General features: G+C 42.6%; 1 protein-coding gene and 1 long non-coding RNA gene across 2 annotated transcripts in view; both read left to right on the plus strand.

Moving 5' to 3' along the window:
- Positions 1-2,735: 2,735 nt before the first annotated feature.
- On the plus strand, positions 2,736-3,492 carry LOC139923293 (uncharacterized). The gene is made up of 3 exons (XR_011785181.2): positions 2,736-2,812; positions 3,127-3,190; positions 3,419-3,492. It is a non-coding gene; the product is annotated as an uncharacterized LOC139923293 (long non-coding RNA).
- A 2,307-nt stretch (positions 3,493-5,799) lies between these two features.
- The window catches only part of LOC139923294 (venom factor-like), a 44,933-nt gene continuing 25,324 nt past the window's right edge, over positions 5,800-25,408 (plus strand). The window contains 16 exon segments of the mRNA XM_078290081.1: positions 5,800-5,828; positions 6,126-6,164; positions 7,157-7,346; positions 9,316-9,481; positions 10,897-10,967; positions 11,154-11,245; positions 13,753-13,835; positions 14,068-14,155; positions 14,309-14,411; positions 15,372-15,486; positions 18,532-18,647; positions 18,855-18,998; positions 19,935-20,150; positions 20,341-20,541; positions 20,690-20,845; positions 21,332-21,461. Coding sequence (XP_078146207.1) covers positions 5,800-5,828; positions 6,126-6,164; positions 7,157-7,346; positions 9,316-9,481; positions 10,897-10,967; positions 11,154-11,245; positions 13,753-13,835; positions 14,068-14,155; positions 14,309-14,411; positions 15,372-15,486; positions 18,532-18,647; positions 18,855-18,998; positions 19,935-20,150; positions 20,341-20,541; positions 20,690-20,845; positions 21,332-21,461 — 1,939 coding nt within the window.

Below are 25,408 nucleotides of genomic sequence, written 5' to 3' on the forward strand. Positions count from 1 at the left end.
AGCAGGAGAGAAACCAGAATGCAATGCAGCTACAAGACAGGTTGTGTTTTGAGTAAAATACCACAGCTGTGATCACAGACATGCACCGATGTTCTGGTTGACTAGCTAGCTAACAGGTGAGATTAAACAAAATCTAACCTATAGGAGCAAAATGACAACACCCAACTTTGAAAGCAACACATGTTCTGTGGGGGTTAACAAGAGGCATTGTGGGAAATGTAGAAAATCAATAACTGAAGTACAAGCAGATAAGGCAGGTTGAGGGAAAGTGGGTTCACCAAGAAACACAAAATAACTCCTGGAAGGCACTGAACATCACAGACTGATGAGATCCAACAGTGTAAGAGGATCTGAGGGGGGGATTTTTTTCCTGTGAGGCTAAGTTTCCACCGCTAACCTCTCTGTCCACTGCAAGGTTTATGTTTTTTCTTTGTTGACAGTGGAAAGAAACCTTCATTGCATGTTCTAGGCAGCGCTGTGAGTTTAGCACATTTTAGCGCTCAGAGAACCAATCCAATTCAAAGGTAAAAACATTTCTGCTTTGAGCTACAGCGCTGCACTTCAAATGGGTTTTCAGTAACAGCAGCAGTAATGTTAGTATCTCTGACAAGCAATTCATACATGCATGTGTTCAGTGATGTTGAAGAGTGATAACTGATGGATACAGAGTCTGTTGAGGTTCAGACTGTTATTGGTTTTATGTAACAGTGGCTCTGGTATGAAACACACTGGTCAGTGAGTCATATTTTACTGAGTCACACTAAAGTCACACTAGTCACACTAAAGAAGCACAGAGGAAGAGAGAAAATGCTCTTTGTTTTAAAAAGATGTCCCTGCCATATGCTCTTGAAATGAGGTATAGTTTATGTACTGTATCTCTGGCAGTGTCAACTACTTTTGAAAAGAACAAAAAACATGAAGCGTGAGGGTAGATTACTAAGCTTTGATCTATTACAGAATTACAGTTATCAGGACTAAATATCAACGACGAAAAGCAACAAAAAATCCCTAATATCTGCCAGTTAGGTCACATGGGTTTTTGAAGGATGATACAGATATTTTTGTATTGGAGCAGCTGATAGCTGATGTTTTGCATTGATATTCAGTATCTTCATTTGACCATTTTCTATTTTTTTGACCAAATTCATAAAGATTCAGTTTCCCTCAGTATTGTATTGTCAGGTTGGAAAAGCCTCTGAAACTTCCAGTTTCAGGATGGTCTTTCTAACCATTAGGACAGGGGTTCCCAAACTTTTTCATGTCAAGCCCCCCCAAATAGATACTAATTGGGCCATTGACCTCCATTTGATAAGATTTTGTCTGAAGGAACCCCATCTGAGTTTTCTTATTCAATATGGCTTGGTACAGAATGTAACTGTCTCTTTTGTAGGTGTGGAGGTAAAAATGAGGACACCTGTGATCAAAATAGTCATCATTATTCATTCTTACATTACGCTAACTAGGGCTGCAGCTATTGATTATTTTAGTAATCGAGTATTCTACCGATTATCCCATCGATTAATCGAGTAATCGGATAAGAAATACTTTTGCTTTATTAAAGAGCAATAGTAAATATACAAAAGAGAAAAGCTGTCCGCACGAAGCTGTCCATACGACACTGATTTACTGAAAACGAGGTGAAATAATAATTATTATTGATATTTATTACTAGGTATCATACAAGTTCATAAGACTGGCTAATGTACATTTATTTACTATGTTGAAGGGTTGCCCTACACCTGCTGACCCTACTCACTGCAATCAAACTAAACTGAATATACCTGCTGTATTGGACTAGTGCATTTTAGGCTCCAATTGCTACTTACACCACCTGATATTTTGCTTTCTGGGGTATTTTATGCATCACTGTGAGGGGAGTAGGTGTGTGTGTGTGTGTGTGTGTGTATGTGTGTGACTATCATAATAATAACATGAATGAAGCTCAGGCTTTCACAAATTGACTGCAGCATTTTATTTTCTGTGGTTATTTTCTTGAGCAAAACTTAGCTGACTTAGGGACATCATAACTAGCCACCATATTGATTTACGTTCTTAACTAGCCATTACATATAGCCATAATTAACGTGCATTCTTTACTAGCCTTCATCTCATCCCGTTTTAATATTAAGTGCTGACTCCGCCCACCCGGCCAGTTTCGGCGTACGCCGGTAGCAATTACAAGTGGACCCTATCCTACAGTCCCTGCTCTCAGCGGAGGGAGGGAGCTACGCTGTGTGTGGGAAGCGCTGTGACCGTCAGACCTCTCTGGATTAGACAAGCAAGTAGAGAAAACCGGCATCAGCCGAACCAATTTATTGCCAAATGCTTTGGGATTCAACACATTAACATTGCTTCCCATGGTCAGAAAAAGTCGGCAGATTTGTCGCTAGTCGCTTTTGAGAAATAAACTCGCCAGGGGGGTCTGAAAAGTCGCTAAGTCTAGCGACAAAGTCGCCAAGTTGGCAACACTGGATCCGAAACTTTGGACACTTTCTGTCGTTTTCTCTGGCCTGTCTCTTCCATGGATGTATTAAACTATGGATGAGGCATTCAAAGATGGCGGCCCATTCATTCCAATGAAAGTTGCTCACCCAGCGCATACGCCGAAAAAGTTTTTACGAATCCTACTTCCGTGTCCACAGCACCTGCGCAGTAGTGTTTTTCTTGGCCCCGCCTATCCCACATGAACGAGTCTAGTGGCGTTCTCGTTGCGACCGTGACGACAGCGCGTTCATGTGCAGCTTTCTAGGTTCTAGGTTCTGATTGACTGTTGCTGCTGCAGACTCGGCTCTTCGGGGAAACCATCGTCCAGGTATGACTCTATCATTTATTCAATCACAGAACATTTGCTTTATTTGTATAAATCTTACATCCGATGTGAAGTGATTCAGTCTGGATAAAGTTGAGCTAAGCTAACGTTGGTAATAACGGTTAGCATAACGAGACGGCTAAGAATCTAGAGGCTAGAGTCAGCTAACACATCCATGGGTTAACATCAAACAAGTTAACGTAAAGATAGAAATGTTCGCTAACGTTAGATCATAGACTAAACTTTGCATTTGTGATTTACGCTCCACTCGTGTTGCTCCACTTGTTGTGTTGAACGTTGTCTTGTGTTTCTCACAGGGAGTCAAGTTCATGCCACACATCGCTAGCCAGGTCCATGTCAAGGGTTTACTTGCTTAACCAGGTGAGGAGATTCATTTTTAACTTAATTTAGAGCATTTTCGACAAGAGATGGTTCACATCGGTCACAGATAGTAATGACTTGGTAGCGACTTTTTCATCTCTACTGGAGCCAGTGCTTCACAAATTAAGTACTTTTCACCCTGTGCTGTAATCATCATCATGATGTATGCTAACTGTTTTCTGTAAGACACTGAGCCGCAGATACTAATTGCAATTTCTTCTGTTACAGAAACTCCTGCTCTTCAAGAACCACTGACACTTCTCTGGAAAATGCTCCCAAAGAAATTAACTTATTTATGATGTGTTCTGGCCTTTTCACTAGTTTATTTCTTTACTAGATTTCTTAACCCTTTGCTTTTACTGAATCTTACCTTGTACTGACATATTACAGCTGCTCTCTGTGGACCAGGGCTCTCTAAATATCCACCTGTTATAAACTAGTGTTCCAGTTCAAAGATGATTGTGTTTTGTTTTGTTTTTTGTCTTGTAATGCTTGATACTCCTGAGAAAGTTTCACTCATATAAAATGGAACATGTAGAATGGAACGTATTTTGAAATAAATGTTTACTTTACATATAACAGTTTGTCTTGGATCATCTCTTAAATAAGTCTTATTTGTCATCACTCTGTAGTCCATTGCCCTCAAATTACTTTTCTTCATCTTACCTTGGTTATTACATTTTACCAGCATTATGTTTTTCTAGTCACAAATATCAATATTATGTTACTAATAGTGTTTTTATTTATACAAGTCTTACAGAATATACACTGATACATTTTTTGAATGTCTCTTCCTTGTGAGTAATTTCTGACAATATTGACTAAAGCCACACATCTAGACCACATAGTCCAAGTTAACCAACATGCTGTTGCCTCAGTGTAGAGATAGTATTACTTGTAGCCATTATTATTCTGCTGCATGTATCGATTTAATCCATGGGACTGAACTACACTGGATCAAAGGTGGGTCACCTCACAACATTTAGTCACGAGAAATATTAGTACTCTGATCAAACACAGTCCTATATAAACAGTGTAGGAAGATAGGTTTGCATTCTGCAACTTAGATGCAAGGTTTGCTAGTGAAAAAAAATAATCTTAAATTATTATCATTGGGAATATTCTAGGTTCGTTTGGTGTCACACCAAGGTTTTCTAACTATAAATTTACAGACAGTAAAAGAAATTAGAACAACCATCAAAGCCTAAATATATTCATAACTTTAATAGGATAAAGAAAAGTACATAGGCATAGTCTGTAAACTGAGAATTTCGAGATGTAAATAAATATATAATAGTAAGTAGGTGCATAGAACTGCTTATGCTACATGTAGCTGGTTAACTACAGCAATGTTATAACGTTAGCTTGCAAGCGACCTATTTAATCAAGAGAGAAACAAAAACAAAATAGAAACCATCCGTTATTGTTCTTAAGTCTTGCCTGTTAAACCTAAGTGTCGGCGGACGTGTAGGTTGAGTTTAATGTGATCTAGGTTGATCACATACAGCTAAAAGCCTCCGCTAACAATCAGCTAGCTGTATAGCTTGTCAACAGTGGAAGTAGAAGCGGTGAATGCGCACGGAGCGTTCCCGTGGCCTAGAGGCGCGTTCACGGAGCTTCAGAAAATACAGCTTTATACGGCTCTTGGTGGCTTCCAAAGAAAAATGGACCCAATGATTTAAAACTTGATAATTCAAACAGTCGTTTTTGACTTTGAGTGATACCCAGAAAAAATTTCCCGGAGTTTTACAGCTGTTTCTTTCCCCATGTATGTCTATGGGAAAAAGTCTTTTTGGGCCCCATGGCGTCACGTGACTTGCAATACCGAGCTTGGCCACTACGCCAAAATCGCCGCACAGCCCAGAGCTCTTCCTGGGGGCTTGGTCTCTTCTCTTCGCCCCTCGCTATTTTCTCTCTCTTTCTCCAGCGCGTTGTGCAACAGTAATAATCATCCGTGCGAATCACTGAGTGTGTATATAGTTATATGGATTAAACGAAGCTTCGATGCAAAGAATTTGCATCGATGATTTTTAGTAATCGAGTTACTCGAGTTTCTCGAGGAATCGTTTCAGCCCTAACGCTAACCTCTATGTAATGAAATAACAGTGAAATTACTACTACTCCTCATTTTGATGGGGACCCCCTGGAACTCCTTCATGGACCCCTGGTGGTTCCCGAACTTCACTTTGGGAACAACTGCACTAGGAGAGCCTGCTGGCCCACAGAAACCACACCTCTCCATTGATTGTGTGTGTGTGTGTGTGTGTGTAGTAGCAGACTGTCTTCCCACAGTCCACCCAGACTCCAGTCGGTCAACATGGCTCAGTGGACACTACAACACATTTTATTTCTTTTACTTTTCTGCAATTCCAATGGCCAATTTGAGAATTTGAGAAGGTAAGCTGTTTCACATTTCCATTTTCCACAGACTTTTTGGACACTTTTTTATGTTTGAAGTTTGGTTTCTGATGGAACAATTTGTCTTTACAGACAAACTGGCTGGCGTGACAGGTATGTGTACTTAAAGAATTTTTTATTTTTTTTTCACATATACACTGTAGCTTGTATTATGTTTAATAATAGGACATTAAAATTTGCATTCCAGATTTATGACATCTGACCAATACTTTGGTCTCCAGTAAGTAACCAAAACTGGACTTCTCTTATCAGTGGAAAACATAAATACAGTCTGAAATAAATTTTGAGTTTGATTTTTGTTTAACTGAGTTCAACTCAACACTGTGTATGTTTTCTGTAAGCTCATCTCACCACAATCTCTTTTCTTCCTGCTGTTTTATTGTTTTTATATGTGCAAATAAATTAAATGCCAAGTGACTTTATACCGCAAGTTATTGTTTTTCCATCTCTGTCCTGGTTTGCACCTTTCTGCCTGCTATCAGGATTGAAAAATAATACTTATCCTGTTTATTTACAGAAATCAAAGGCGAAGGGACCGCATCAGTACTGTGCCAAGGTACAGTACTGCTACTTACTTATCAAATGAATCCAGACTGTTTCAAACATGTTAACTGTCTACAATTGAAGAGTTTTGCTCAAAAATGAAATATACACCTTTTGAAATTGTGATGCCTACTCCTACAAAACAATTGATACAACAAACATTTTCTCTCATCACTCATCAATTCTCTTCCCCTACTCTCTCTTTCCACAAGCTTCACTCTCTGCTTCCTGTTATCTTTTAAGTTACTTCATTTTTACAGATTGTGAATGTAAACTGTTTTTGCCAAATTTAATTCCTGCGGTATTCGCCTGTTTTATTCTACTTTAACCCCGTTTACATTATTTGTAAAGCACTTTGTCATTCTATAGTGTACTCTTAAGAAAAGTTGGTAATTAGCCTATTAGTATTTTATTAGTAACAGTAGAAGTTCAAGTTCAAGTTTGTTTGAGATGCTTGTGTGCAAAGAAATGCTTGTATGCTGGGTCCTCTCAGCATAAAAAGAATTAGCAACATATAATTCACAAAAATATATATAAAAGAAATTATATACAGAATAACATTAAAATAAAACAGAATTTAAGAAGAAAATAAAAGTGCATGAGAACATAATTGATGTAGTGCAAGCTATGGCTAACGCATTGACGTGTCATAGTGTTCACCAAGCATTTGAGTGTCCATAATAAACATTTATTGCTACCAGAGAGTAAAATGTCCGGAGACAGTGGTCACCGGACATTTTAGCAGAATAATAATAACAGTATATATGGTATTAGCAGTAGTGGTAGGAGTAATGGTATTAGTAGTGATAGAAGTGGTAGAAGTAGTAAAAATACTAGTAGTAGTACCAGCACTAGTTGATGTAGCAGTAGTAGTAGTAGAAGTAAGTACTACTGGTGGTAATGGTAGTCATAGTAGTAGAAATAGTAATAGCAGTAGTGTAAGTAGTAGCAGCAGTATTCAAAAAGCGTGCAGTACGAATCCAGTGTGTGATCCCCCTCCTGCAGGTTCACCCTGCTGGCTCCGGACCTGCTGAGAACCGACAGTCAGGAGAACATCTACCTGGAGGCCAGCGGTCTGTCCGCCCCACTCACCGTCTCCATCAGCGTCCAGGACTTCAGCAGGACGTCCCAGCTCCTGCAGGACTCCGTCACACTTGGCCCGGATAACAGCTTCCATACTCTCAAGACTATACAGGTGACATGCCAGGGTCACGGCTGCGACTTAAATAGGTCTATTCCATAATGCGATGTATGTATTCTGACAAAAAATATCTTTACCTATAGTTTGTCATTCAGTATCTCTAAAATATAGAGAATCCAAACTGTAAATGTGTTATCATTTTGTCAGGGGCTTAAAGTCGAGATGAAACGGCATTTCGAGAGTATCTAACTTCCGTATCGTGGCGTATTTCCGAGTGAAACAGGAAAGACAGGCGGGACATAACGTTGGGAGGAATTTGATTTGAACGTTGAAAAGTGGGTGTGCTGTTGCTAGCTAGCTAACTAATGAATCTTAGCCTCTTAGCTCTGTGCGCTAAAAGTTGAAGATTGATTGATGGGTGGATGTCATGATATTATTGGTTGAAATTAGTTACGGGCATGCTTACGTAAGCACACGGCATATTTTGTTTTACAGGAAGAAAACATGATTGAATTTTGATATAAGAATACAATGAAATTGATTTTTGGTATTTTTTTTGGCATATATTGTTAAATAGGTGCACAGTATGACCGGGGATGTGATCTAAAAGGGTTAAAAAGGCATTTTTCATTTCATCTCGTCTTTAAGTTACCTACCACCCGCATTTGGAAAAGCATGACACCTACTCTTACAACATGATAGCACAAAATTAAACAAAATATGGTACTCTAAAGGATAGCAGACTTAAGTCTCAAGTCTAACTTAAGTCCCTGGTTGAAAAGAAAGTGAACACTTCTACTGTCATGGGTAGAAACTGTGGGCCCCGCCCCTCTAGGAGGAGCAGCAGGTGTGGTGATTGAAGCCCATTTTGGATGATTCGGTGCACCTGCGTCTCAGCTTATCTAAACCCCTCTCTGCTCTGTTCCAGTGTTTGTTCTTGGTGATTTACTTACCGGAGAACACAGTTGCCATCCGGAACCTCAAGACAAAGTTTTCACTGTCTAGTTTTGTTTTCTAACTCTGTTTTAGTTTTTGCCCAGCTAGTCTCTGGAAGTTTTTCTGCTGCACTTAAAGACAGTTGGATTTTTGAGTTTGTGTCCAGTAAAGACCTTTACTTCCACTCCCTGCCTCCGTGGGCTTCTGCTCTTAGGTCCTAACTTCTGGTCATCGTTATACTACAGTCTAGATCCTCCATGTTTTAGAGATATTGAATGATGAACTTTTTTCCTAGTTATAGTTTTTAATAGTTTTTGAAAGTGCACTATGTTATCTTTGCAACAACACAGTTCAGTTATAGTGAATGTAATGATTGGTTTAATTTAGGCTACCTTCACACTGCAGGCCGTCATTCTCAATTCCAAATTGCTGCTCACATGGGATTAATTTTTCCCACGGCGCGCCATGCGGCCAGGGGCAGAAAGTGGCAAATTCAGGTCACTCAGTCATGGACGGTTTGCACAGAGTCTGTGCTTCGTCAGATGACCTCTAGAGGGCGCGCCGTGGGTCTGCACAGGATCTGTGCCTGTTTGGTGACAATCAAGTTGCTTTCCATTGATGTGTCTTGCTGTCCTTCATGCCAAGTTGCCCAATGCACCAAAATGATTACAACTGTCTCAGATGAATGTTGTAAGATTAACTTGTCATGGAAACGCAGATAAATTCCAATTTGATCGTCTCATGTAGGTTGCATGCCTTGGGATCCAACTTTGTGCCACACATTCATGTGGTCCAGATTGGAAATGAAAAAAATGTGACTCCATCTCCTGTTCACACGGATTAGAAAACAGATCAGATCTGTGTCACATGTGAAAGGAAAAAATCAGAATTGCGCCACTTTCAGCTGCAGTGTGAACATAGCCTTACATGCTTGCTTCACATTTTTGCAGCAGAAAAACTAACAACAGCAAAAGCAATACTTCATGCTAGTGTTGTGTTGTTGACAGCAGTTTGTCTTGACTGATTCTAATTCTGATTGTTTCTAATTCTAATCCTCCTCCTGAATCTCAACCTCATCTCATCCCAGCTTCCCTCAGAGCTTCTGAATCGAGACGAGGACAGGAACAAGTATGTGTACCTGAAGGTGAACTTTGAGGGGTACCACTCCGAGGAGAGGGTGCTGATGGTGTCCTTTCACACCGGCTACATCTTCATCCAGACTGATAAACCTGTCTATAACCCTGGTGATACTGGTGAGAACTGGAGATACTGGAGCTAGAACACCAGAGTCAGAAACAAAAGAACAGCATAAACAACAGTGAGGACTTGGACCAGGAAGAGCACAACCCAGCAAACGAGCCCTTTTGGGGCCCACTATGGGCAGCCCGCAAGGGGCCTAATTTTCAGCCCATCATGGGCCCAAAACGGGCTTGTTTGCATGTTTTCCCTGCACTTGGAAAATCCAAATAAAACACACAACTTGTTTAAAGGATTCAAAATGTAATTATTATTAAAGATATTCACACAATAAAACCATGCATAACACTTTAAATAGTAAATAAAAAAACAATGAAGATCATTTAAGTAGCAAAGGTATGGCTAAGCTACTCAATAATGCAATAGTTAAATATCAAAACAAACATGTAACAAAGGAGGGGGAAAAATGTTACATAAAGCTACGCAACTTCAGTCACATCAGCTGATTCAATCACAGCATCTGTGGTGACAAGAAATGTTATTCTCTAAGGTGGATATAGATCCCTGTGCACAGATGTTCAAAAAACCTGTCAGTCTGAGAGCTGTACTTCTCATAGCTGCCTTGAAACAAAAATGTGTATGAGAATATTTACTGACTCAACTCAGCTACTGAATTAGAATTATAGTATTTATGGAGAAAATGGGTCATCCCATTGGGTCCCAATGGGTCAACCCACAGAAAGACAATATGTTCAGATAAACTAAGTGCATGTACCTAGCCCAACAAATGAACAGAAGCATGGCAACATCTATATCTAGCTAGCCAGCTACAGCACTGTTTGTAAATGTGTGCATTAACACCAAATTTGATTTGAAAGCTGTCACTTCGCCTGGCAGTGGGTGTTAGCGTATCTAGCTAGCTAGCTACATAGCTCAATGCTTTGAGCTCGCCATCTTTTCTAACATGATAAATGCTTAATGCAATTATAAATCAAGTCTTTCAGCTGCAATACATTCCCCTGAATGCTCACAAACAATTTTGGGTATGACTGGTGGCGTTTATTGAAGCCCAAATTGAATTGTTTAGGTAATTTATCAGGATTGCTAACGTTAGCGCGCTAGCTAACAATTCGCTTGTGAAGTGAAATTTTAGTAGAAATCCAACAGCTGGCCAACTAACATTATAACCCATTCCCTTTGTGCTTTCTAACATCTTATTCTACTTTAAACTAACGTTAGCTAGCCTCAGGCTGAAACAACTAATGTTCACAGTGACATCAAAATCTCACACAAACGCTCACTCAACTGTCAGCTAACGTTACCAATCGTTTACTTACCTAAGTTGGCAAGCTACACCCTAATGTTTGACTGCTGTACAATATTTATGAAAACTTTAGTTATCAAATGGGGGCAGTGAAGATGTTGAACATTTCAAACATTTCACACATTTCATCTCTCTCTCTCTCTCCAGTGCGGTGCAGAGCCTTCGTGTCGTCTCCATCCTTCAAGGCCTTTGACAGCCCCATCACAGTGGAATTCCAGGTAAAAAAAAGAGATAATTTATTCATTTTAAACACGATGTCATCAATATAGAGATGTAAACAGTGTGTACAAAAAGTGGGTCAGAAGGATTAATTTGGGTCTTCATTATTGAATTATGGGTTAGTTTTAGCTAAAATATCTTTTAGGTAAGGATGATGTGTGTGTGCGTGTGTGTGTATATTTCAGAATCCAGAGGGTATTGTGGTCAAACAAATCTCCCGGACCCGAGCCGCTGATGGCATCTTCGCTGAAACTCTCGCTCTCTCAGAGATTGTCAAGTAAGATGAACTTATCACTCTCCTTTTACTAACACTTTCTACTGACTCCTACAGGTGAACACAGAACTTGAGTGGATACAGTCTTTTCTATTCAAATCAATGTTCCTGGATGGAACATACAGCAAGTCGCTGAGGCAAGAGGTTTTGCAGCAAGAACCAGCAGTGGAAAACTATTCCTACAGCTACTTTGCAGCTGAATGGAGTTGTGACTTACCAACACTAACACTAACCCAACACTAGGTGGTGCTCTTTTACAGCTGCTGCTGTCTTTTTAAGTCAGTCAAAAGTTTTGACATCTAGTGGATGTGGTTACAGTTGACTTAATCTGTTTCAGCCGATGTCCGTTAGTTGTTTGAAGTTAGCGAATGCTAACTTTTCTTCTCCACTAAAGGTAGGCTAAGCTATGTTAGTTTATAGCATTTAAGGAGCTAAAGTTGACTATGCTTACCAGGTTTGCTAATATGCTGATTTTGTCGAGAAGAGCTAGCAAGAGAAGCACAATCTTTGACAATGATAACCTCGTCGGTAACGTCAGCTTTCCATTGAGTTTTGACAATTTGCTAAACACTCGTGCAACACATCTGCACACAGTGTTGTGCATGAATGCGCTAAAAGAGTGCGTTCATTGAACGTGCTCATGTTTTTGGTGAACAGTGTGAACTGAACGTATCCGCTTGCAACTAATGAATGTGAACGTGAGCGTCGTTAACTCTCGCGGGAGTTAACGACGCTCACGTTCACATTGGGGTAGGAGGAGGTTCTATTGAAAAAGAATAGCTAGGAGCAGCTCATTTAAAAAAAACGGAAGAAATGAACGTGAACTAGTTCATTTTTTGGGACTGTTCAAAATTCAAAATTGTGAACTATGAACGTGAACTAGTTCATTTTAATTTGTGTGAACTGAACTTTGAGCTAGCTCTTGTGAAGTGTGAACTTGCACAACACATCTGCACAGTTCTAAAGCAAGTGTGACACACTAACTCCTGCATGCCCGCACTTGCGGTGTCACCAACAATTAACCCTTAAAATGCCGTAGTCGCCATTTTATGGTGTACCAGCCAAATTACCATAGCAAACAGTGGAAGGTTATATCCATTCAAGTTCTGTGGGAGAGAATTAGGGCCGTTGATTTTAATCTTTATTTATCGAGGGATGGCTTGCTGAGCATTCACACGCTTTTCTAGTGCTGCCCTGCTTCAGTCTCTTTCTCCATCCAGATCTTCCATATAGCCCTGTAATTTGAATCAGCAGCCTGCTGGTCACAAGCATGCTTTTTTTAGGCCACTGCATCTCCCAATTCAAGTGGTATAATCTGCTTTAAAGGTGCTATGTGGAGCATTTTAACATCAATAAACCATTACCACATTCATTTTGAAACAGTATAGTATATTTACCGTAAACAAACAAGACCATCGCAGGGAAGATTGTCAGCCTCTACACTATGTTTTCCATTGTTTCTCCATCTGGTCGGATTTGCCGGGAAATCTGCTGGATTGCTTTATGGCATAAAACAGGAAGAGGATGCTGTTCTTCCAGTGCAAATGGAGCTAAAGATTTCAGAGTTTAAAGGATAACGCTGGTGTTTCTTAATGCACTTCTTATCCTATGAAATCCTATGAAAATAACAAAATCACCAATGCGTTTGCTCTACTCCCGTTACTTTCCGACTTCCCACGGTCCCTTTTTAGCCGTCAGCCCGGAAGTCATTGGCTCCAATTGTAAGCTAAAAACCTTTAAATACAGCTCACAAAGACATAGTTTCAATTTTAAAAATCGCTAACTTTTACCATGAAAAGTCAGGCTATTGTAGTTATTACCAAATCAAATTCAAATGGGAACAAATTCTCATTACGCCGGGGACTATTTTCAGTGCTACGGAACTACTTTCCTGAGATCGCAAAGTGTTTACGGCCGGCTTATTAAGTTGTTTGAGGAAAAAGTCAGCCGGCCCGGTGCATCACGATGATGAAATATGTTGCCCAGAGCAACAGCATGGCTCTGTGACGTGTTTTTAATAATTTTTTTAATACAATGGAGTTCTATGGCTGCTGGGACATGAGGCTGCATTGGGCACCGGCTACATGGACGAGACTTGTCAGCAAAACATTTTCATTGCTGATTTTGTTACTTTCATAGGATTTGTTGACAGTAAGAAAAAAACACCAGCCTTATCCTTTAATGGCAGATGGTAGGAGGAGTGAAAGGCCGATGGAAAAATCACTTCCAACATCCTCTTCAGTAAAGACAAAGATGCCAGGGAGGGGGACTGGAGCAACAGGGTTTATGGGAAGTGTGGTCTTCCTTTTGAGAAACATTAACAATACCACTGGTGTGAGATAGAGGCTACCAATTGTCTTGACCATGGTCTCATTTGTTTACAGTAATTATACCAAGGTGTCATAATTAATTTGACAATGATCTATTGTTTAAAAATGCTTACATGTAAGTTGAATATTGTGTTTCCTCCTGTTTGTGTCATCTCTAACATGGCTGACTGTCTCTGGCAGTGAAGGAACATGGACGGTGATCGCCAAGTTTGACCACTGGCAGCAGAACACTTTCAGCTCCCAGTTTGAGGTGAAGAAATATGGTAGGTCAAGTTTAAGCAACAGTAGTATAGTGTGTGTTTGTGTAAAGTGCTCACGGTAGCTAATAACATAACAGTAACATTCAGTGGTGAGTTTGGTTTTCATTGTAACAATCATTTTGTCAGAGTAGGCATTACATTTTTCCAACTGTATATATCTCATTTTGGATTGAAGCTATTCACATGCTCTGTAACTGTATAATACTGTATATTTATATGGCGTGTTGTGTTTCAGTGCTCCCTGCCTTCAATGTTACTTTGACTCCCAGGAAGTCCTTCTTCAAGCTGGACGACACTGAACTGGAGGTAGAGATCTCAGCCAGGTCGGTCTAACACACACACACACACACACACACACACACACACACACATAATGTTATAAGGAGGTTTGGAAACATATGGATTTAAATATAGACAACTAGAGCCAACAAAACCCATTCACTGTTGACTAACTGTTGTATAAATGTGTGTTTCAGATACCTGTATGGGGAGCCAGTCCAGGGGAAGGCCTACGTGGTGTTTGGGGTGCAAATGAACAAAGAGATGAGGAGGTTACCAACTGTGAAGCAGGTGTCTGATGTAAGTTAATGCTACATCCCAAAATTCACCAGCTACTCTCACTGATTTACCAGCAAACTAGATATTTAGGACAGAAAATGTTCAACTTATGACTGGTTACAGTGAGTGTTTACTGACAACGCCTCTGCTGCTTTACAACGCTACCATGGAGAAATTTAGGACGCTTCGTGGGTGTGGAAATGGGTGTAGGCAAATTCAGAGGTGTAGGATCTTTTGTGAAATAAATTCTAGATTGAATGTTACTTAGCTTATAAATACATACAATTTGATTTTCTGAAATGCTCTCTCAGGTGGAACTTACGGGGAAGTTTCAGGAACAGGCAGCAATCAAATGGACATCTGCCGTTCAATTTCTAAACATTTGCTTCAGACAGCTGAAATTTACATAGAATATAATTGAGCTGTATTTTTGGCCATTGGCAGGGACATAAATGTCTGTAATGAAATTTTGCACCACATAACTTGAATGGATAGAACAGCCTTGCCACTGTTTTCTATGGTGTTTTGGCTAGTACAGCAAAAAATGGCGTGTATGGTTAGTTTCTATGGTGACAACGGAAGTTTGGCCATTAAGGCGGTGTCACACCGGCTGCCACACAGCGTGAGTGAGTTAGCTTTGTAATGTTACAAGACTAACATTAAATGAATAAAATGTGACGACTTACCAACAGTATTATAGCGCGATGAAACCCAATCGGTCCAAAAATCCTTGAGTAGCCTCCTGCTGAGAGCAAAGCAACGGAAACTGCTTGGTCCTCGCTGCGACTTTCCGTAAGTCTGTTTCTATGGACGCTAGGCGAACGGTACCAAGGAGGTTTTATATAATGGAACAGTACACATAAAAATAGCCGCTGCTCCGACCATCCAGGAGTGTTTATGTGAATGGGAGGGACCGCTCTATCCATTCAAATTCTGTTTTGCACTGTACTGACTGCCATTCCACCTGTTGGTGTCCTGCAGTTGGATGGAGGAGTCGTCAGACTGAGCATGGAGGAGCTCAGGACTGCTTACCCCAACATCAGATCTGTGGTGGGAAGCTCTGTGTATGTCAAGGCCTCTGTCCTCACCAAGTCAGGTAAGCACTTACTGTAGGCCTGCATGTACTGTAGTAATGCACAGGAGCACAGCAGTGTATGTGCAACCAAAAGCCATGATCAGGTTAGTCTTTGGTTGGAGTTTTAGTTATGAAAACACAACTCAGAGGAAGAGCTGCTCTGGAGATACTGGTTTCACTGATTAAATTAAACTTCAGTGAGCGGAGCCAAAGAAGCACAGTTTTTCAGAGTACAAGTTATGTCTTGTCCACACTAAGCCAGGTAAATTTGAAAACGCATCTTTATTTCTCCGTTTTGGCCTTCCATCCACACTAAGACGGTGTTTTCGACCACCGATAACGGAGCTTTCTGAAAACGCTCTCCAAAGTGGATAAATTTGAAAACAACGAAAAACTGAGCTTTTCCTAAACGCTGAAGTGGGATTGTCATGTGATCTCAGGTGGTAGTCACGCTCCCAAAAGTCTCCCAGTCTATATTCTCCGTGGCTTCGCCGGTCTTGTTGTCATTCGTTACTTTCAAAAGCAACTTCGTCGTCTGTCCAGACAAAGAAGTCTGGCTTGCAGTATATACTATTCCCACAATAAAATACTAAAATCAACCACTAGGGTGGCCCCTACTTGCATTTAGCCTGTACTAATTTTCTCCAATAAAGCTGCTCTGTGACCAACAGCAGAAGACTGCGGTTGTAATGTGCAGCTAATACGTGAGTGAGGGCAACTGTATGAATGTGAAGCAGAGTGGTGTGGAAAAAGAGCATGCATCCTCAGCAAAAACTGTCCTTAGTCAAATAATATATTTACATTACAGTCAATTTTCTGCTAACTTGGTAAAACACAACACTATCATTTGGTGCTCAGTTTAGTCAGCAGTCGACCTTGATTGTACCTTCTGGTCACACAAGCCCACTTCTCTTCATTCCTTGCACCACAGCTTATCGCCACCAAACACTTCAAAATGTTGTAATCAGACCTGGGTAAATAATATACTTGCCAGATGGGTGGTGTCATCCAGGTTGAAATGTAGTATGTAGTCAGATGTGTGCCCTTTAGCCCCATGGGCAAACACAAAGCATCAGAAACATTGATGTGCAGGGGAAAATGAGGCTAGTGGCCTAGATTTTCTCCAGAGATTCACACCAAAACATTCATTCATTCATTCATATATTCATATATTCATATATTCATTCAAACCTTTATTTAATCCTCCTGGGCACATTGGGAGAAAGACTCTTGCCATGGTGCCGAAGTAACAACAGATTGAACACAAAAATCAAAGAAAAATTGGGACAATAAATAAATACAAATGAAGTGAAATTATTAGTAAAAACATCTACATTCAAATTTTTTGAGATTTACAATTAGATTCTTGAAATGCCCCAGTGATAACAATAAATCAAGCTCTAAAATGCTTTGCAATTCATTCCAAGAATGAGGGGCACAAAATCTAAATGTCAGAATTAACAAGCCAGTCCTGGGGTCTGGTTTGATAAGCTCCAACATTCCAGTCCAACAGTGTTGTGATATAAGATGGTAATTTGTTAAGAAGAGCTCTGTAGAGGAAAAATTACCAGTGTTGATCTTGCCTCACAGAGAGGTGGCAAACTTTTTAATAAAGGATACCATTGTGGGTTTCATAGTTATCACCAGAAATAAATCTAAGTGAGAATGGTACATCATCTAATGGTTTATAGGTGGTAGCAGATGCTTGCTATAAATTACACTGTAACCCAGAATACTGTAGAAAAAAATGGTTTCAATTACACTCTTTCTACAGAACACAGGAAAACAGGTCTTATTTCTATACAGAAAGCTGAGCTTCATCCACAGCTTTTTACCAGATTATCAATGTGAATTTTTTAATTGAAATAAATTTATCATCAATATGGGAATCCTTCTATTAGAACACCTGTTAAAGAGCAGATCTGGAAATTACTAGTCAATTTCCTCGGCTCTTGAGAATAGCATGTATTTAGTTTTAAAAAGTGCAAGGAGAGTTGCACATTTTCAACAGCTAACTGTATAGACTCAGCAAAGCAATAAAGAATAGTGTCATCAGCATAAAGATATACATTAAAATTATTTACAGATTATGGCAGCATATTGATGTCACAGTGGGAAAGAAATATAGGCTCAGTATCTTGTTATAACGAGAAACTTTTCTTGTTACGAGATCTTTTTCTCGTTATAACAAGATATTTTCACGTTCTAATGACATCTTTTCTCGTTATTACAATATTCCAAGTTATCTCATTATAACGGGAAGCGTTTCTCGTTACAATGACATACCAACATATAACTTTTCTCGTTATAATGAGGCTTCAACTTTTCTCGTTATAACGAGACTTCAACTTTTCTTGTTATAACGAAATATCAACTTTTCTTGTTATAACGAGATATCAACTTGATTGTGTCTGAGTCAGGATGAGTTGAGGGAGTCTGATTGTTGTTGCTGAGTTGTCTCATTCCATGAGTCTGAGTCAACTTGATTAAATCGTGTAAACGAGCCTCAATTTCTCCGATGTCCATAGGCTGTTTTCTCATTAGGCTATAGATCTTTTTCTCATTCTCATCATTTTTCTCAACATTTGAAAGTTTCTTGGTATCTCGTTAAAACGAGAAATAACGAGATATGTTAGTATGCCATTGTAAGTTGGTATGTCGTAATAACAAAGAAGAGAAAAGATGTCATCATAACATGAAAATATATTGTTATAACAAGAAAATGTCAGAAGGAACCTTATAGTTAATTAAATTGTTCAGGATTGTGGTTATTAAGAATTATTTACTACTATCTGACCTTGTTGTGGTTTGTATTCTAAATGCTCTTCTTCTCACTCACCCTGAAACTAGAGTAGGCAGCTGGTGAATGTTGCTGCCTGTCTTATGGTGCTGTAGATTTATGAGGGTGTAGCCTGATGTTTTCTATGGTACTCATTGGTGTGGTAGTGTATCATTCTGTTAAAATCTGAACTGGGCCTCTACATGAATGCTCATCTTGGATTATGGCACAAGGGATATTAACATCATATCCTGTGTAAATGCTTTCTTCTCTTTTCTCCTGTGTAGGCAGTGACCTGGTTGAAGCAGAGAAGACTGGCATTAAGATTGTGGAGTCTCCTTATGTTGTATCCTTCAGAGACATGCCAAAGTACTTCAAGCCAGGCCTGCCCTTTGACTTCACAGTAAGGACCAGGGTCTATTTTCACTGGTTCATTTTGCAGTCCCGTAAATGAAAGGCCAGAGGCTTGTGTCCAAACACAGCCATGTGTTGCATTGACCCTTCATTTGCTCACTCATTGTCAGTTGCTCTGGACATGAGCGTCAGCTAAAGACCAAAATGTAAAATATGAAATTATGTGATTAAGAGAAGTTCTCCCCAACCTCTCCAGGTCCAGGTGAGCCACCATGATGGTTCCCCGGCCCGTAACGTCGTGGTCAAGCTGAATCTGCTGGATACGCCCCTGATCGTCGCCTCCGGCTCCACCAGAGTCACCGTCAACATGCCCAAGGATCTGCGCACACAAACCATCTCTGTTAGTACAACTACAGGCATGCTGCTCAAAACTGGAAGAAGCCAGAGAAAGCTATACGATACGCTTGTACCTATTATTCTCTCATCGAATCAAATTCAGTTCAGTCAGGGATGAGACACTTCACTCCTCTAGATCTGGGAGCTATCAAACTGTTTACAGCACTTGAGAAAACCATTTTCTACAAATCATGTCTGGTCTTTATTAAGCAGTATGGAATTAATGAAAATAGGTAAAAGTTCTATGATGAATTATTATGAACTTGAATTTGAACCCATATTCAGGAACTACTGTACATCATTGCTGTGAATATGCTGTGGCACTGTGCAAAATCTGTACTCGGTTCATACTTCTTCCATACATTTCTACTTAGTAGCCTATGTTCTAGCATGTAAATTGTCAGTTGAGTGTCTTTCAACCATCAATTGCTTTATACGTATTCTATTTTTCTTTGCTGTATCCATTAAATTCCAGTGGTCGTGAAGTTTTTGTTCTAAAACTACAGAAGAGAATTAGGGCCACATGAAAAATGTATTTGTGTTCTGAGACTTTGCCTTCAGAATTCTGAGATTAAAATAAGAACTCAGAATTTTGACTTTATTCTCAGAATTCTGAAATGAATCTCAGAACTCAAATACATTTTTGAGTTTTTGAAAGCCAGCAATTTCAGCGGCTGCTGAAATACTCATAATCAGTGATTGGTATGGATCATCCCCCCACAGACGTATTATGGTCATTTTGTGCTGGGGCAGTAAAAATTTTACTTACTGCCCTTTTTTAAGAATTTATTTTTGTCTTGCATGCCATGTTTTTGTACTGTTGCCTTCATGTTTTTGACGTCTTCATGATTTTTCCCCGTGTGGATGCTGGACAGCAGGATACCCCTCTTTGGGATTATCAATATGAATTTATCACAAGCCCTTTTTCTATTGTGTCTAGGCTGAGACCACACAGGCGGACCTGAAGCCAGAGCAGCAGGCCAAACACCAGGCCACTGTGTATCCCTACAGCCCCCACAACGCACGGCATCCAAACTACCTGTACATCTCCACAGGGACAAACATGGTGTCTGTTGGAGACACACTGGCCCTGACGCTGACCATCAACGCTGCAGACCAGACCCACAGAGAATTCATCACGGACCTCACCTACCTGGTGAGACGAGCACACCACACTGCAACAAAAGATGTTCATCATGTGGTCCTAAAATTTTTACTTTTACCACAACCAAATCTCACACCATGACTGCTTGTTTGCTTGAATCCAAACTGTAAATATCAAAATGTGAAAATTCAGGGACGATATATTCTTCTTGACTTCCTCCCCCAAACATCAACTTTCTCAGGTGCTCAACAAAGGCAAAATCATCGTTGCTAAGCGACTGAATGTGACCGATCAGGCGATCACCAGCGTTGGGCTGACGGTTACCACAGAGATGATGCCGTCGTTCCGTTTCGTGGCGTTCTACACCGTTCCCTGGGCGGAGCGGGCGGAGGTGGTGGCCGACTCCCTCTGGGTGGATGTGGCAGATTCCTGTCTAGGAGGGGTGAGTCCAGCTCAGCAGGGGACATTTTTTCTAATCTCACCTGCACAAATTAGTATTTTTTCTCTTCTCGTTTCATAACTTCATTCTTGTGTTTTATTATTGTTTCACTACATTTTTATTAATTACCTTCCTCCCTCTGCCTCCCTAGCTGAGTGTCGGGCCGGCGGACGGCAGGCATCGAGACTACAGGCCTGGAAAGCCCATCAGTTTCAAGGTCAGAGGGGACCCGGGGGCAAAGGTCAACCTGGTGGCTGTGGACAACGCTGTGTATCTGCTTAGCAAGCAGAGACTCACACAGAGCAAGGTGTGTGTGTGTGTGTGGGAGTGCATTTTTGTGTGTTTGTGTATGTATATACAGTAGACACTTTAACCCTAACCCTTAAAAGGTTACTAGTTACCTCATCAAAACTTACTTTGCCATATTTGAGGTACAAAGGTACTGATAAGAAAAAGTGCAATATGACAACGTTCAGGGAATGTATTATTTATTTTATAAAGACGCAGCTGCCACTATTCAAATGGCTTAATGAGTTTCTCCTTTCACTTTCAAAGTATTTCCAATAGTAATCCTCTAGTTTTTCACAAATGTACGGTAATCAGAATACATTATTTTTTAGGTAACATAACATTTTTTTGCAAGTCACCCAACCAACTACTCACAAATACTGTAGAGTTTGTGCTATACAAATAACCATTGTTAGTGTACTAGTTTGTAGTTAAACCAAAATTAACGCAGAATAGCACAAACCTTTCCAACTGACCTTTGACCTCAACTGGACTTTGTGCTCAGATCTGGGACGTGGTGGAGAAGGGAGACATCGGCTGCACCCGAGGGGGGGGCCGAGACAGCATGAGGGTGTTCACAGATGCAGGACTGCTCTTTGTCTCCAACTCTGGGGTCAAGACCAAAACCAGACAAGGTACTGACAGCAGGGAGCGACCGCTGCTCCCTTCAGGCCATAGGTTCAGGCAACTACAGACTAAAACAGGTCTGTGTTGGATTGAAACGTTACTTTTTGTCACAATAAATGTTCAAATCAAAACTTGGTTCTTCCAAACAATTCCTTCTTGGGGGTGGAGCCAAAATGTGGCAGCAGATCATCAAAGATCATCTCTGCTCTCTGAGAGTCCCTCCTCCCACGCTAGCAGCTGAAGGCCATGTTTGCACTGGTGTATTCGCTGAAAGTGAAGCAATGCTTAAGTGTCTGATTTCAGTTTGTGTCTGACACTGTCATGCTGTTGTATATTTAATATTTGCGTTGGGTATTTATAGAGTAACTTAACAGTAAACCCAAATCTGTGTAAAGCCTGACATTTAAGTGTAAAAAGCATGCTACTGAAATTGCCATCAATTGCCAATGCTATTGGCTGATCTTTGGTACCGGGTGATGTCACCACTTGCTGTACTCTATAGAAGGTGACATCAGAATGAATCAGTTCAGGTTAAAGAATAACGCTGGTATTTTTTAATTTCTTACGGTCAACAAATCGTAGATTAGAAAGTAGATTGCTAGAATTTCATTGCTAGAAGTCTCGTCCATGTAGCCGATGCCCAATAAAGCCATATCCCAGCAGCCATAGAACTCCATTGTATTAAAAAAAACTATTAAAAACACGTCAAAGAGCCGTGCTGCTGCTCTGGCAGCATATTTCATCATTGCGATGCACCGGGCCAGCCGACTTTTTCCTCAAACAACTTAATAAGCCGGCCATAAACATGTTTTCAATCTCAGGAAAGTAGTTCCGTAGCACCGAAAATAGTCCCCGGCGTAATGAAGAATTTGTTCCCATTTGAATTTGATTTGGTAATAACTACAATAGCCTGAATTTTCAAGGTAACAGTTAGCGATTTTTAAAACAGAAACTCTGTCTTTAGATAAGATAAGATAAGATAAGATAGATTGTGAGGGGAGTAGATCAAACGCATTGTTGATTTTGTTATTTTCATAGGATTTGTTGACGGTAAGAAATGCATTAAAAAACACCAGCGTTATCCTTTAAGGGCTTCCCATACACAACCAGTGTAATATTGATCTACTATATAATAAATATGCAATTAAACGGCTTATCGGCTTAATGTAACACCACAACAATATATTGGTCTAACCCTAGTCTTTTGAATAATCATGCATGATAAAGAGATTTCAGATAAGGAAACAGTGTTGGGGCGCCCCGGTGGCTCACTGAGTAAAGCGTGTACCATATAGGGCTCAGTCCTTCCCGCAGCGACCCGGGTTCGGGTCCGGCCCGCGGTCATTTGCTGCATTTCCTCCCCTCTCTCTCTCCCGGGCCTTCCTGTCTCTCTCTCACACTATCTCTGTCAAATAAAGCATAAAATGCCTAAAATAAATCTTAAAAAAAAAGATAAGGAAACAGTGGATCACCGATTGTTCATCATGGTTACAGATGTTTTTCTCCCCTCCTCTCCTCTCCCCTCCCCTCCCCTCCTCTCCTCTCCCCTCCCCTCCCTTCCTCTCCTCTCCCCTCCCCTCCCCTCCTCTCCTCTCCTCTCCTCTCCCCTCCCCTCCCTTCCTCTCCTCTCCTCTCCCCTCCCCTCCTCTCCCCTCCTCTCCCCTCCTCTCCTCTCCTCTCCTCTCCTCTCCGCTCCTCTCCTCTCCCCTCCCCTCCTCTCCCCTCCTCTCCCCTCCTCTCCTCTCCTCTCCTCTCTTCTCCTCTCCTCTCCTCTCCCCTCCTCTCCTCTCCTCTCCTCTCCCCTCCTCTCCTCTCCTCTCCGCTCCACTCCTCTCCGCTCCTCTCCTCTCGTCTCCCCTCCCCTCCTCTCCTCTCCTTTCCCCTCCCCTCCGCTCCTCTCCTCTCCTCTCCTCTCTTCTCCTCTCCTCTCCTCTCCTCTCGTCTCCCCTCCCCTCCTCTCCTCTCCTCTCCTCTCCTCTCCTCTCCTCTCCTCTCCCCTCCCCTCCGCTCCTCTCCTCTCCGCTCCTCTCCTCTCCTCTCCTCTCCTCTCCGCTCCTCTCCTCTCGTCTCCCCTCCTCTCCTCTCCTCTCCTCTCCTCTCCTCTCCTCTCCTCTCCTCTCCTCTCCTCTCCTCTCCTCTCCTCTCCCCTCCCCTCCTCTCCTCTCCTCTCCTTTCCCCTCCGCTCCGCTCCTCTCCTCTCCTCTCTTCTCCCCTCCGCTCCGCTCCTCTCCTCTCCTCTCCTCTCTTCTCCGCTCCGCTCCTCTCCCCTCCCCTCCGCTCCTCTCCTCTCCTCTCCTTTCCCCTCCGCTCTGCTCCTCTCTTCTCCTCTCCTCTCCTCTCCTCTCCTCTCCTCTCCTCTCCACTCCTCTCCTCTCCCCTCCTCTCCACTCCTCTCCTCTCCGCTCCGCTCCTCTCCTCTCCTCTCCTCTCCGCTCCTCTCCTCTCCTCTCCCCTCCTCTCCTCTCCTCTCCGCTCCTCTCCTCTCCTCTCCCCTCCTCTCCTCTCCTCTCCTCTCCTCTCCGCTCCTCTCCTCTCCTCTCCTCTCCCCTCCTCTCCTCTCCTCTCCGCTCCTCTCCTCTCCGCTCCGCTCCTCTCCTCTCCTCTCCTCTCCTCTCCTCTCCCCTCCTCTCCTCTCCTCTCCTCTCCTCTCCGCTCCTCTCCGCTCCTCTCCTCTCCTCTCCTCTCCTCTCCCCTCCTCTCCTCTCCGCTCCTCTCCTCTCCGCTCCGCTCCTCTCCTCTCCCCTCCTCTCCTCTCCTCTCCTCTCCTCTCCTCTCCTCTCCTCTCCTCTCCTCTCCTCTCGTCTCCCCTCCCCTCCTCTCGTCTCCTCTCCCCTCCCCTCCGCTCCTCTCCTCTCCTCTCCTTTCCCCTCCGCTCCGCTCCTCTCCTCTCCTCTCCTCTCTTCTCCTCTCCTCTCCTCTCCTCTCGTCTCCCCTCCCCTCCTCTCCCCTCCCCTCCTCTCCTCTCCTCTCCGCTCCGCTCCTCTCCCCTCCCCTCCGCTCCTCTCCTTTCCCCTCCGCTCCGCTCCTCTCCTCTCCTCTCCTCTCCCCTCCCCTCCGCTCCTCTCCTCTCCTCTCCTTTCCCCTCCCCTCCGCTCCTCTCCTCTCCTCTCCTCTCCCCTCCTCTCCCCTCCTCTCCTCTCCTCTCCTCTCCTCTCCTCTCTTCTCCTCTCCTCTCCCCTCCCCTCCGCTCCTCTCCTCTCCTCTCCTTTCCCCTCCTCTCCCCTCCTCTCCTCTCCTCTCCTCTCCTCTCCTCTCTTCTCCTCTCCTCTCCCCTCCCCTCCGCTCCTCTCCTCTCCTCTCCTTTCCCCTCCGCTCCCCTCCTCTCCTCTCCTCTCCTCTCCGCTCCTCTCCTCTCCTCTCCTCTCCTCTCCACTCCTCTCCACTCCGCTCCTCTCCTCTCCTCTCCTCTCCTCTCCGCTCCCCTCCTCTCCTCTCCTCTCCGCTCCTCTCCTCTCCTCTCCTCTCCCCTCCCCTCCTCTCTTCTCCTCTCCTCTCCGCTCCTCTCCGCTCCTCTCCTCTCCTCTCTTCTCCTCTCCTCTCCTCTCCCCTCCTCTCCTCTCCTCTCCTCTCCCCTCCTCTCCTCTCCGCTCCGCTCCTCTCCACTCCTCTCCGCTCCTCTCCTCTCCTCTCCTCTCCCCTCCCCTCCTCTCTTCTCCTCTCCTCTCCTCTCCTCTCCCCTCCTCTCCTCTCCACTTCTCTCCTCTCCGCTCCGCTCCTCTCCACTCCTCTCCGCTCCTCTCCTCTCCTCTCCTCTCCCCTCCCCTCCCCTCCTCTCCCCTCCTCTCCTCTCCTCTCCGCTCCTCTCCACTCCTCTCCCCTCCCCTCCTCTCCTCTCCCCTCCCCTCCCCTCCTCTCCTCTCCTCTCCTCTCCTCTCCGCTCCTCTCCACTCCTCTCCCCTCCCCTCCTCTCTTCTCCTCTCCCCTCCCCTCCGCTCCTCTCCTCTCCTCTCCTTTC

The sequence above is a fragment of the Centroberyx gerrardi genome, chromosome 3 (genome assembly GCF_048128805.1).
Source record: "Centroberyx gerrardi isolate f3 chromosome 3, fCenGer3.hap1.cur.20231027, whole genome shotgun sequence".
In the NCBI taxonomy this organism is placed as follows: domain Eukaryota; kingdom Metazoa; phylum Chordata; class Actinopteri; order Beryciformes; family Berycidae; genus Centroberyx; species Centroberyx gerrardi.